The 14,163-nt window shown below is 47.9% G+C and overlaps 1 protein-coding gene across 2 annotated transcripts in view; it reads right to left on the bottom strand.

The window, feature by feature from the left end:
* Positions 1–474: 474 nt before the first annotated feature.
* The window catches only part of LOC119167048 (equilibrative nucleoside transporter 2), a 149,691-nt gene continuing 136,002 nt past the window's right edge, over positions 475–14,163 (bottom strand). For both annotated transcript variants that reach the window (XM_075867194.1, XM_075867195.1), the window contains 7 exons: positions 13,674–13,820; positions 10,935–10,968; positions 10,759–10,835; positions 9,096–9,210; positions 8,332–8,417; positions 6,488–6,687; positions 475–1,457 (listed from right to left, as the gene is read on the bottom strand). In XM_075867194.1, the coding sequence (XP_075723309.1) occupies positions 1,346–1,457; positions 6,488–6,687; positions 8,332–8,417; positions 9,096–9,210; positions 10,759–10,835; positions 10,935–10,968; positions 13,674–13,820 (771 nt within the window). In that variant the 3' untranslated portion in view covers positions 475–1,345. The remainder of the gene's footprint in view (positions 1,458–6,487; positions 6,688–8,331; positions 8,418–9,095; positions 9,211–10,758; positions 10,836–10,934; positions 10,969–13,673; positions 13,821–14,163) is intronic.

Below are 14,163 nucleotides of genomic sequence, written 5' to 3'. Positions count from 1 at the left end.
CTCTCTAAATTGCACTTACAAAAAAAAAACTGCAGCGACTCCAGCATCACATAGCCCTAAAACACTCTTAATCAGTCCATCTCTTTTTAAGTGCACTTCAACAAAATTTTCAATTATAAACGTAATTCAACTGGCCCAGCTTGCCATCTTGCTGCTCTTAATCAGGTCCCGCTTGAAGTGCTAGATATAGCCTGGAAACCAAATATTTTTTTCCTTATTGTTTCTTAGATATAGCCAGCATGGCTTAGCACAAAGGTGTGTACAGTCCGAGAGAGATGTAGATATGCGGTCTAGTTGGTTTGAAGTCACGCCCACTTATTGCTTTTGTTGACCATAGGTGGCATTATGGGGCAGTAAAAACTCCTTTGCACATCCTTAGATCCAAGTTCAGAGCAGTCGAGTAGTTTGCTTTCACGGAGCACGAGGAAATCGAGACAATTGCTCTGACCGCCGAGCGGGCGAGAACCAGCTCACTGAAGGTGAAACAAACTTTATTTGGTCCTGAATCGAACCCGATCATACACATCCCGAATAGTAACGGTGCCCCGAATGGTGGTCTGCCGCAATTTCTCACCGCGCCCACGTCGGTAAGGAAGACCATGGCTCTCCGCCAGTTCGCCGGCTCCCTGGACTGCCAAGAGCTGGACTGAGAGCTCGGAGCTTTTAAGGGCCCTCTTCCAGTCCTGTTCTGTGCTGTACTCGGCTCTACGTAACGTTGAGCACTGCCAGAGCACGTGAGCGAGTGTGAAATCATCTGCCCCACAGTTAGGGCATCCAGGGTTTATGCCTTCAGCAAAGTGACTGAACGTGCTACGAGATGGAAACGAACCTGCCTACCGCATCCGAAGAGCTGACGACTACCATCTAATGAGCTTGGCTATACTATAGCTGGTCTATAAGTTGACAAGTAAAGCGGAACGCATTGTGGTTTTGAATTAGTTGTTTAATATACATGTTTGGTGGAATGAAGTACATTTCGTGTTTCCAAAGGTAAAATAAAGTCATCTACGCATGAGACGAAGATTCGTTCAATAAGGGAACACGAGCGCCTTTGACCCTGTATCCGTTTGTTGTAAAACGCGAGGTCGGCGACAAGACGTAGGTTTAAAATCACTAAAACGTACTGTACATAAAACAGTCTCTTAACTACTAAACATCGCGCTTTCTCGCATCCCATAGTATGAATCTACGCGGGAGTACGGTCATGTGATCAGATTGGTCACAGCCTTGACGTCAGTTCTTCGCAGCAATGCGCTGACACGTATGTAGCGAATGGTGTGGGAAATTGGCACGGTGTTCTTCGTGACTTTGCCGATTGTCTTTTTTTTTCCTATGTGGGCCAAGCCTAAAGAAGCTTCACTGTGCCGTATGATGATAGAGAGCCTAAAAGTAGGCCGAGTCCCAGGAAGACAGCTGCCATAGAGCCCGCCATTTCTTGGTTTTCCGTGGACGTGGACCTTGAAAAGAAAAGAAGTGGAAGAAAAGTAAGAACAGAGTAGTTTGCCATACGTAGTTACAACCAAAGAAAAAAACAAAGGGGGGAGAAGAGGACAGCTTCATTTCGCAAACGCAAGGAGATACGCCCGATCAGCACCTCCTCTATTTTTAGATTTCGAATGCGCTGCCCCGATTCGTGAGGCGAAAGATAGAGGATGCACTGGGGAGGCTCACCATTGCCTAAACTTGCTCGCCTACCATTGGTTAATCCTTCCACCAAGCCTCACACTCCACCATCTTTGCGCGCCTCCCAATAGTTCACCGTACCACATAGCCTCACTCTCGCCTCTCCTTGCACAGCAAAATCCTGTATCTTCCTCTATTTCTAGATTGCAGAGGCGCTGCCCCGATTTGTGAGGACAAAAGGTAAAGAATGCTTTGGTGAGGCTCACCCTCACCTAACTTCATGCGCCTATCATTGGTTTCCACCGAGCCTCACACTCCACCATCTTTGCGCGCCTCTTAATAGTTCATCGTACCGCTGAGCCTCCCTCTCACCTCTCCTCGCACGGTGAAATTCTGTATCTTCCTCTATTTCTAGATTGCAAAGTCTTTGGCCCGGTTTGTGAGGAGAAAAGGTAGGGAACGCCCTGGTGAGGCTCACCCTCACCTAACTTCATGCGCCTATCATTGGTTAACTCTTTCCACCGAGCCTCACACTCCACCATCTTTGCGCGCCTCTTAATAGTTCACCGTACCGCTGAGCCTCCCTCTCACCTCTCCTCGCACGGTGAAATTCTGTATCTTCCTCTATTTCTAGATTGCAGAGGCGCTGGCCCGATTTGTGAGGACAAAAGTTAGAGAATGCCCTGGTGAGGCTCACCCTCACCTAACTTCGTGCGCCTATTATTAGTTAGCTCTTTCCGCCGAGCCTCACACTACACCATATTTGCGCGGCCCGCAGTAGTTCACCGTACCACCGAGCCTCACTCTCACCTCTCCTTGCACGTCGCAATCCTTTCCCTTACCGAGTCACGAGAGCAGGACCCGCTTGGTGGATTCCTTGCTGAACGGTTGTGTCGGCCGCGATCTGCTGACGCCATGTAGCTCTCGCCGATCAGTACCATGTCCTCTGACTCCTTCGACATTATCCCCCATCTCATCAGTTTTTTTTCTACACTGGTTCACGGCGACTGCTCGGTCTTCTACATCTTTCTCCTTCTACTATTTTGTTATCCCCTTACTCCATCCCACACAAGGAGCATAGCCGCCCCGCCTACAAAGCAGACAGAAATTAGCTCTTTTTTGCTTCCCTTTGTAGCGATCAAGCTATGCCTTGACCCAGCGGGTCATTCGCCACGCCGGATTAGTGCCAAAAGGACAGTCTCGCCACGGCTGGACGGAGGAAGAAACAGAGGCCGGCCCCACGAGACGGCGCCTACTGATTGACAGCGGCGCCAACGGGGTGGAATGTCGCCAAAGAGGGTTTTGGAGCCGCGGCTCTATCTCCCGCCTGGGCCAGCCACGCATCGTTAGCGCGTTAACCGGCAGACGACGACGGCGCTGGTCAAAGGGCTCTCCCCAGAGAATTCCACGAACCTGGCACCTCTCAAAAGGCCGCGCTAAGATCTCCTCGTGGGAACGCAGCCCGAGGCCGACACCAAAGGAGTCGAGCTGCCCGTGCGTCTTCCACTCTCCCCCTCCCTGTTCTACGGCAGCGCTGCGACTAGTGGCAAGGGTGTGTGTGTATGTGCAAGCCTGTGCTGCGCCTCTATGAACAGACATGATGGGCGGTACTTCATTGAGAGGAACTGCCACATCACCATTGGTCCGCATTGTTTTATATAGTGATCCCCAACCTAGGGACCTAGGGAACGGGGGTCAACAAAAAGGGCGTGGAGTGCCTCGCCCAACGTTCTTTTCTTCTCTTCTCTTCTGTCATCTCGACAACTCACTGTAAAGATGTAAATAAATCCGTTAAGTTTGCTCAAAGCTCTCCCCTAGTCCTTGGCTCGACGGAGCGACGGCGATCGGCCCCGCTACCCGCAGACTGCGGTCGCCGCGACGCGCTACACCTTCAAGAACTACTCCGGGTGCACTTGCCGGCGAGCCCTCACTGCCTCTGGGTCTGCTTGTCTGCGCCGCTGCAGATTCGCAACCGCGCAGCTCTGTATCCGCCTGTGTGCGTTGCCGTGCTACAGCGAGCCCTCAGATACGCATGCAGTTTTGCCGCCTTGCCTTCATTTCCTTCGCTGTCGAAGAGAGAGAGAGAGATCAGGCGCCTAGAGGATGGATGAATGGATGGACGCTAGGATGATCTCCTTTATAACAGGGCGGTGACATGTGTGCCAACAGGCTCGCAAGAAAAACAGAAAAAAAAAACATTTTTTATGTTAGACTAATGCCTTATCTGCTTCAATTAAATCGATGTTATTATAACAAAGAAAATATAAATTTGTGTGCCATGTCTCTGCCTCTTCAGGCAGAATGCCCTCGTTTTCCCACGATTTCCGCCCTTCATGTTTACTTTTCTGCCCAGAATACTCTAACCGTCTCTTACTTGCTTCCATAGCGGTCGTGTTCGGCTTTCCATGTTTGTCGCTATAAAACCCACAGTTTCATGTAGGCTTGTACCCACACGTATAACTGGGTGGATATCGCCGCATTCAATCAGAATATGTCCCACCGTTTCCTTAACTTTTCCACAGCATATACATTGTCCTTCTTCTTTATTAAATGTTGCTTTATGACTACGCATTCTAACGCAACCCGATTTCAACGGTAAGGCACTTCCCCTTGAATTGTCATAACGCCTCTCCCTCCTTATTTCGTTTTTTACCCTTTCTGTAGTTACTGCAGAGCCGGCTGCTTTTCCGTCACTGCCTTGCAATAAATCCTCTCCGCCTCTGACTTTTTTGCTTTATGCTCCTTGTTGCCGTGTCGCCCACACTGCCCGCAACATATTTACTGGTGAACCTCCTAGTTCTTTTCTCCACTTCGTGTCCACGCTCCTCCTATACAAATACCTGAACACTTTCCTTGCCCATCTACTCTCCTCCATCTTTCTAGGCATTTCTTCAAATCTCATTTTGCTCTGAGGATCCCTTACTTCAAATCCTGTCCATCCCATATCCCCCTTTACAGCCTCATTCGTAGTTTTCCGGTGAGCGCCCAGCGCGAGGTGACCCACAGTCTTTTGATTGACATCCATTCCTAATTGCACCTTTGACTTCATGCACACCACTGAGTTCGCCAGTGTAAGCCCTGGAACCATTACGGCTTTCTACAGACCTCGAAGCAGTTCGTACCTATTGAATCACCATACGCTCTGTGCTTCATTATTGCAGCATTCCTCTTTCTCTTTGCTGCCGATGTTTTCTCATGTACCCCCATATATCTATCTCCCTCATTAACAATTATATACTCCTAGGTACTTGTACTCGCATACCCTCGGCATTTCTTGGCCCTGCATTGAGACCGCCGCCTGCTCTTTGTGATCATTGAATACTATCAATCCACATTTTGTTGCACTAAAGTCCTAGAGCGTCGCCTTCCGCTCCGCATACATCTGCCAGCCATTGTGTATCGTCGTGACTTTCCGCCGAAAAGGACAATATCTTCTGCGTAAAATAGAGGTGGAAGCTTCTGCTCGACCACCGCGCCAGCCTGTTTGTGTGACATATTAAACCCATTGTTGCTACCTTCAAGTGTTTTTTTTTTTCACGTTCACCATGTACAGCATGAATAACAGCGGGGACAAAGGACGTCCCTGTTTCAGCCCCTCGTCAATTTCAGCGCTATCGTTGCGACTTACTCCTTCCCAGTCTATGCAAACTGTATTTTCTTGGTATATTTCTCTCAAAAGCTGTATACAGTTGTCACCTATGCCCACTTCTTTGAATATATCCCACAACATTTTCTGATTAACGTTGTCACACGCCCCAGTGATGTCCAGATAAGCTACGTATAAGGGCCTATTTTCTATTTCTATACACTGAGTAAGAACAAACAGGTTATCGTCTAACCACCTGTCGATTCTGAATCCATTCTGAAGTTCTCCCAAGATATCATTTTCCTCTGGCCACGTTTCTATTTTTAATTTTACTGCCTGCATCGCCAACCTGTATACACAGGTTTAGTGAGCGACGCCACAGCGGCCCTAGCGGTCTCCACTCAAACCCAGAGCACGCGCCAAGAGCGAGCGCTCCGTCACACCAACAGGTAGCCAAGGCTAATGGCGAAATCCATTGAGAGAACAGAAGTAGAGAAGCAGGGCACTGAGGAGTGGGGGGAGGGGGAGGGGGGCAGGGCACTGAGAACAGGGCCACTCAACCTGCCACTGGGATGCACCACGCTCCCGGAGGACAGGTTAGAGGGTGACGACTAGGGAGACCACGTGACTGAAACATTCCAAGCCCCGGTATATTCTTTGCGGGGCTGAAGCACAATACGAGCTAAATCGGTCAGCCACACATTTTTCATTATACTAATACCTTGTATTCTTGCGCAATGACTCGTTCGGCAAACATCCAGCTCTCGTCGTAGCCATCCGTAGAAAACAGTGGTGTCAAACTGCACACGGTCGCTACCCAACGTTGCTAGATCTAGTAACGTTGCTTGCCACCATTGCCGCCGCGCTCGCCGGCTGAAGAAAAAATTTGGAGGCCGTGACGTTCAAGGACCACGTGACTCGTCGTACTGCGACTACTCCGCTTTTCGGGCGAGAGCACTGCAAACTGCTCCTGACTGCTCTCGGCGCAGCCACGGCCGGACTCGACGCTCCTTCCCCCCGGAGAAGGAGTTGAGTCCGGCCGTGGCGCAGCAAAAGCACTCTCGCTCTACTAAGAGATGACAGTGCTATGGATGACAGTTCTCCTGCACCCGTTCGACCACTGGAACACGCCGGCTCTGAAGATAGCACTTTAAGCGCGCTTTTGAGTGCTCCTGTTCTCCCAATGGAATTCGCCGCAAGGAGCTTCGCCCCTAAAACGGGTTGTCAAATGTTCCTCACTCCACTGAAAGCCCCACAATGGCAGAGTGCAGCACTTACTTGGAGGCGTGCGTGAGGGCCGGCGTGACGAGGTAGCCGTTGGACACGGAGAAGAGCACCATGAGGACGATGAAAGCCGTGTCGCTCTCGAAGAGGACGGGTAAGTTGTAGCGGGGGTAAGCGTTGCAGAACAGGAACAGCGGTATGAACACCACTCGGCCCAGGCAGAGTGCCAGCATCGTCTTCCTCCACGTCGCCCGCTGCAAGTACCAAAAAAAACAGGACGGCACTAAGTCGCGGCAGGTCAAGAGGACTGTAGGCGTGTGCAGGTTTCCCTTTCAGGGGAGGGAAGGGGGCGAAAGTTCATCGCAGTGCACCCCCTTCCCATTCTATATGTGGTGGTGGTAGTGGTTAGCAGATGAGAAAAGGCACCTAATTTCTGCAGCCCGGTCGGGAGCACGGCGCAGTTCCTCCATTCTATATGTGAGGCTGAATGAAGAGTACTTCACAACATGACAACTACGCAACACCCTCCACTCTTCATTATTGCTTCGCCCTTGAGGCGAAACTGTGATTTTCGTCTTTGCTTCAACACTGCTCGGGTGACTTCGGAAAGTTACTGGCTCGTGAGAGTGCTCTTGACGGAGTGGTGCAACCCGCAGACGTGTACACATTCACCATCTTCCAATTACCCTATTCGTTCTATTGTTCTTGTAACTACACGTCTAAGAAACATAGGCAATCAAGCGCTTCTTGGGTTATTTATTTGTTTTATTTTTATTTATTTATTCATTTGTCACGAGCAAGAGGGCATGAGGCACGAGCCGGGTGCTAGAGTACGCCCCCCCCCCCCACCCACCCACCCCATGGTTCGCATACGCGCCACGTCCAGATACAGGATTGAACAGAGAAGCTTGCGCGGCACGCGACCCGAAGCCGTAATGGAAAACCTCGAAGGCATAAGCTGTCACTGTGCTGCGGAGCTTCGAACTGAAAAAGGTAAAGAAGATCAGCGTCGCTATACAATAGAGTAACATAAAGCAGTAGAGCGGCCCGGTTTTGAAGGATGTCGGCGCTAGAGGTCCCGGGAAGTAGCCGTCGACCTCGGGAGGTCCCGAGTGAGGCTGCCCGGACTTGCCGCAACCTTGCACAGCAGTTCCTGCGAGTGGACTACAGCTCTTGCACATCGAGCAAGAACGGATATGGCCCCCAGCAGTCATCGGAGTGTGTCATCAATGAGGTCATGGACGAGCTGGATTCGACCAAGCGGGCCGAAGATGACGGATAAGACCGGCAATGCAGACGAGTGTCAAGCGGACGCTCGCCGACGACGATGACGGCGAGGCGGTACCAGTTCGTCGTAGCTCCGGAAGTGGCATCGGAATAGTAAGATCGTTCTACTATTGCGGGAGGGCATCATAGTAGCCACAGAGACGCCATATTGGTTAGGGAGAGATTAAGGCTTCGGACCGAACTTGCCTCGGATTGATATTAGTTCCGGTTTGTGTATATAAGTTTAATTTTGGGGTGAATTCGTAGTGCCAGATTATTTGCCGATTTGTTTGATATTGAAATGGGTTTGCCGCGTTACCGCCGACTCGCGTCTTTCTCTCAATCCAACACTTCGCAAGGCACTCCCAAGGTGAAGCGTGACATCATTCATACATTCATTCATTTTACAATAAAGCCGCCCGAACACTTCCTAGTGGTAAAGCAGTTTTCTTAAGGAATACAATTAAGGTGCGATTTTAGCATTCCCTAAACAAATACTCAGATTTCTGAGGAACACTGATGAACATGTGTCAATGGTTATTATTCTTGCCTTCTCACTTTCCTTTTTTTTTGCTCTTTCTATTTCTTGGAAATGAAACAAGAACGTGTAGACAACTCACTGAAGGACTTACCAACGGAAGGTAGCTGGAAATGATCCTGCCCACAAGGTCGCCAACGTTGAACACCAGGAAGCCAGCGACGGGAAGGAAGAACTTATCTGGAACGAGTTGTAACCGGCTCATTAGTTAATTTGTCAAGCAGCAACTGCCGACCAATTATTCTGTTTATTTACTTTTTATTGGTATTGCAACGACCATTACTTGGGGTTTTCGCAAGGTGAGATACAGGTATGAGAAATGCGAAATAACGGCAAGCAATGACTATGTTTATGTACGCGCATGTAGAGTACTACCAAAAATCATGAAGCGATGAACAGAATAATACATGGGTAAAAATACTGCTCGAAATGCAATGAATTGCGTTTCAACTGATTAGGCAAAGTATCTGAAAAATGCGCTAATCTAACAAAACAAGGAGACAAAGCATTTAGCACACGTGCAGTTACTTTGCATGTTACATTATACCCAGGAAAGAAAAAAAAACGCTGAAAATGAAACGGAACAAAACCCGATTCAGTAGTCGAGGAGCGGCGAACGAGGAAACTGACAGATATGATTGAAAAAGAAAAATGCACACTACTAATACCTTTCTAGTTTCTGGAAGTTCGCGAGAAGAGGAGAATATTTGAAACAGTCATTATATGAGAGCCAGAGGGTGTTATTGTTAGTTCACGTCTTTGGCGGGTCGAATAACCAGAAGTAAACAAAATTCATTCACAAACGTATTGTTCAGCGCGACGTTGACGTTCCTATTTCCAAAAGAAACACATCCTTACTTGCGATAGGAGCTCCGCTGTCTGCGCGTGTGGACACAACGAGGACCATTATTGCCGGAAATATTGACAGCGTCACCCAGAAGATGAGAATTATGGACACAAAATATGTCCATCCCTGAAAGGAGTGTGTGTGTGTAATTATTCACGGCGTTACAAACGACCATTGAACGGAATTAATAATAATAATAATAATAATATTAATAATAATAATAATAATAATAATAATAATAATAATAATAATATAAAATAATAATAATGATAATAATAATAATAATAATAATAATAATACTTTGTTGGAGTTTAACGTCCCAAAACCAATATACTGTTATAGGACACGCCATAGTGGAGGGATTCGAAAATTTCGACAGCCAGGGGCTCAATAACCTGCCCCTAATTCTAAGCACATGAGCCTCAAACGTTTTTGTTTCCATCGAAAATGCGGCCGTCGCGGCCGGGATTCGATCCCGCGACCTGCGCCTTGAAATGATACTTCATTTTAGGATCGATCCCCGATACATAACCAGAAAGATTTTCGCTTAATACCATGGGTCCTGAGGCACCGTCTCTACCCAACGAGATATAGCTCTATGTGCCCGCTCTGCAGCATACCGGACACCCTGACACACTTGCTTCTTGCATGCCAGTGTACTGCCAGACGTATTCTGCAAGACACGACTGATGATGAAGCAGGACGGACGAACGAAAAACCTAACCGAAACGTGGGAGGCGAAGCTCGCCCTCGAGAACCTGGAAGACCAACAACTGGTCACCAGGGCCCAGAGGGTAGTAGAAGCCAGAGGGATACTGGACTAAGGAGCCCTGCCACCTCAGGGTGGCACCGGGGATTGCTCGGGGCACTGTTTCGAAAATAAACGTTTACTTCTCTCTCTCTGCCATATATAGGTGCGAGATTTTCCTAAAATTGTGTTCACCATGTCGAACATCATGTCAACGACCCGTTTTCGCGGCTCTGTGCGGGATCGAACCCGGACGCTGGCGCGACTTACTTTAAGTCACTTTAAATCCTCACAGAGATTTACTCGGTAATGAATACGCAAAACGCTTGCCCTGTTCACGAAATTAAACGCCCGCTAAATTGCGTAATTGCGTACGAAAGCATTCCAGTTACAAACTGAGGCTGTCAGCATCCTAATAAAAACAGACTTGTAATCTGATCAGAACCACCTCAGACATTGAAATTTACGTGGAGTGTTAAACATGATCCTATCTACAATCACGGAGGAAGAAAGAGGGGAGCACACGTCACACCAGTAAACCCCACCGCGTCCGCACAACACGTGACCAGAGCGTGCGGTACGTTTTACTATACTCTCGGTATAGTGTTCCATTTTCGAACTTCCTGCGTCAAACAAGTGTGTTTCCGGCAAAAGCTACCACCTGGCCGCACACTCTGAGGTCTCGGCAAGTCTCGTTGCTTGCGTGACCTTGATGCGAAGAGTCGCGTGTTGGTCCGACACAGGTGGATTCAACACGGGTTGGCTTGCAAAGGCTGGCGCCGTGACGTGACGCTTTCTTTCTCTTCCTCCGTGTCTACAACCAATGACTGCAGAGAGGCCGGGTGATCGGCCAATCGCAACGAAGTATAAAAGTTTCACGGCGCTGACCTTGTGATAAGTTGAAAACGCAAAGATGGCGCGCTCACCCCTTTGAAGAGTTGCCATGGCGATGCTTTTACAACGCCGTTCCCCAGTTGAAGCTTGTCGAAGTCTTTGTAACTAACTGCACAAAGCCAGCACGTTCGCATAAGTCATAACGACGCTACCCGAAACTGCAGTTCACGATCACCATCAATTAAAGAAAAAAAAAGTTGAGACTCACCAGCTTGCGTAGATGTGTAGTACCGGTAGAAGTCCTGGACGAAAAAAAAAAAAAAACAAGCTTCACGATAAATAACGGTTTTGTCCTTGCGAGCTTTTGGAACATTTCGTGTGCGTCGCTTATGGTCTCATTAGTTATGGAAAATTACAGCAAAATTGGCTGATCAATCAATCAGTAGCAGCAAATGCGAAACAAACACATAAACAAACGCAAACACGTCTGTATGCCGATTTCTCACAAATAACGCCTCTCAGTCAGCTGACAAAAAGATTCATCCTGGCTCGGGTTTATAACCTGGCATCGACACATTCTATGTCTTGCAAAGGAGTGGTTCACGCTATGGAATCGATGCGAATTAACATCCTGGCCTGTCGTTCATCCTTCCTTCGTTTTATTGCGATAGCAACTATGTGGAAAATCTCGACTGGTTTTTGCCGTCGACTTTCATCGCCACCGTCATTCACCGCATATATATATATGTGTGTGTGCGTAAGGAAAAGAAGTGTATACTTAACGGCTCGTTTTCCCGTGTTTTGACACAATAATAATAAACTCTAGAAGAGAATAATGTCAAGGAAAGTAGAGGGGAGGTTATTAGACCGAATTGTAAGGTAAATGCAAAGAAATAAAACTAGGTGAAAAGACAACTTGCCGTGGGCAGGTTCCTGCCCACGGCAAGTTATCTTTTCACCCACTTTTCTTTCTTCACATTTCCTTGGCCTGATTGTCTGTTAGACTTCACACACACACACACACACACAGATATATATATATATATATATATATATATATATATATATATATATATATATATATATATATATATATATATATATATATATATATATATATATATATATATATATATATATATATATATATATATATATATATATACGAAAATGCAAGAAAGGAACATAACCTAGAAAAGAACTCCAGCGAGCGGAATCAAACGTATGTCCTCTCGCTCGCTTCTGAGCCACGAGGTAGCACCTCTTTCACCGTTCAAACAGCAAGAGCTGCTTATGCGCGCCACTTACCACTGGTGGTGCCGATCTCCGGAGAGATGACATGTTTTCAGTTTTACCAGCGAGGTGGCGCAATGAGCGCGCCGGGCGCCCAGCTGATGGCGATGCGCCGACGCGCGCTCATCTCCAACGCGTACTTTACCCCGCGAAGGGGTCGAGGGGTAGATGATTGTGCTCGCACGCTAATCCTTCGGTAGTGGAGAATCGTGCACCTGCGGCTTTCACCGGAACGATTGCGCAGTAGTTGCAGGGCCCTCAAAGGTTACTTCGCTCGCTGCACAGGCCCCGTTTGCGAAAAGAGCGCATTTTTCATACACCGCGAAGTAACAACTGGAACTTTTTTTGCACTGATTTGTACGTGCGATTACGCTTCGTGCGTCACTTCTTGATTGAACAGCGCGTTAAGTGTCGAGCTGCAAACGTTGTTAGTTTACTCTCGTCCTGTGTGTGTTGTTTTAGTGCGTCATTTGCGCGTGGGCAGCGCGCTGCACGTTTCGTTCCGCTTGCCGTTCTCAGCGTTACATTCAAAGTTGCCGCTATCGCATTCATTGCTTCGCCTGACTCTTTTCAAATCTTATTATATTTATTTCGAACTTTAGTCGTTTTACACTATTATTTAGTTGATTTTACATATTTTGAACAAACCCAAGCGTTCCTGCTACCCGGACTATTTGTCGTTGAACAGCGGCAATGTCGCCCTCGTTTTTGTGAATAACTGATAAAAAAGTCCCACCACTGCGCTTACTATTCTCCGTGAAAACATGAGATTACAGCCCGCATTAACAAACAAACCTTATCACTACATCGAATTTTCCATATCAGCATTTATCCATCGATACGCTTGATAAATAAAGCAGACCAGCACTCGTGAGCCTATCTTGTTGTTTTCTTTTACACTGTTACCGTTTTTATGCCCTTATAACGTGCATGGAGAGCACAGGAACACAAGGGCAACGCGATGTAAGGCCAAGGTTGGTTTCTGAATGCGGATCTACCTTTTTTTTATTAGTACTGAATGGCAACCTAGACTCGCTAAAAAGAGCGAAATAGAGGAGGAGGAGGAAGTGGAATAAACGTTTATTTTCGAAACGGTGTAGCAATGTAGGTTCCGCGTAAGCAACATGGAATTTTTTTTTTTTTTAGGTGCGAAGCAGCTTATGCTCACGACGGTGTCCGTCCGTCGGCGAGTGCCCGCTCCCCCACTGCGCATGCGCCAACTCTCCCCCTCTCCTAACGTGAGCCCGAAAAAATAGAAGAGCGCTTGCTGCGCTTCGTTTCGTTTCTCCTCTCCAGTTTATTTCTTCGCCACAGCTGTGCGCTCGTGTTTAACAATGCGCGCGCTCGCTCCGCTGCACTCTCCTAGCAACGCTGGGTGTTCACTTTGCGGCACACACACGGTAACACACACAAATGGAGGGGGGGGGGGAGTGTAACATAAGCAGCCCACAACATATACACAACTCCACAAACAAATGGAACATACACGGAAACATATCAAGGGGAACAACAAACGAACACACAAGTGATCACCAGCGCTGCATCGCATCCCCAAATGAATCCCTTAAGTTTGAGATGATGATGATGGTGATGAACAAACCCTATTTAATTAACAAAAAGATCCTCCCCCCTTTTCAGGTGCGCGAGGAGAAGGTTGAGATGGCGTATTTTCTTTCTTGTCATTATTTAGAGGGTCGTGCACAGAGTCACTCACCATCTTCACTAATACAGCGAAGCATATCTGGGTGAATATGAGCGTCACCACGGCGAGCAGGAAGTAGAGCAATGCGCTCGTTGTGGGCGATGCATCCCCGAGCAAGCAGAAGATCTGCGCTACGGTGGCGAAAATGCCACCCATTGCCTGTAAAAGAAAAAAAAAAGAAATGCTAGCACGACCCGCTCAAGTTGCAGTCTATAGACGCTTTCACAGACGCCTCCCAGGGCACCGCCATAATCCTCTTTGGGCTGCGCTATACGTGGAGTTCACTACAATACTTACTGGAGGGAGGAGCTAGTGTCTATGGGAGCTGCAACGCACGGCGCCTCAGTGAGCGTGGGAACGATGAGTAGTGCACGGATTATGTTTCGTACTTCTGGCTCCGTTTGGCTTCGCGTGGCGTGGAAGCCGCTTAGTTGCAAGACGAAGTTCGGCAAATGTTCAGCAGCTGAAATTCGGCACCTTAATCTTTTGTACTCACCAATTC

The sequence above is a fragment of the Rhipicephalus microplus genome, chromosome 6 (genome assembly GCF_043290135.1).
Source record: "Rhipicephalus microplus isolate Deutch F79 chromosome 6, USDA_Rmic, whole genome shotgun sequence".
In the NCBI taxonomy this organism is placed as follows: domain Eukaryota; kingdom Metazoa; phylum Arthropoda; class Arachnida; order Ixodida; family Ixodidae; genus Rhipicephalus; species Rhipicephalus microplus.
The sequence above is the reverse complement of the archived record's forward strand: the minus strand, read 5'-3'. Positions and strand labels throughout refer to the sequence as shown.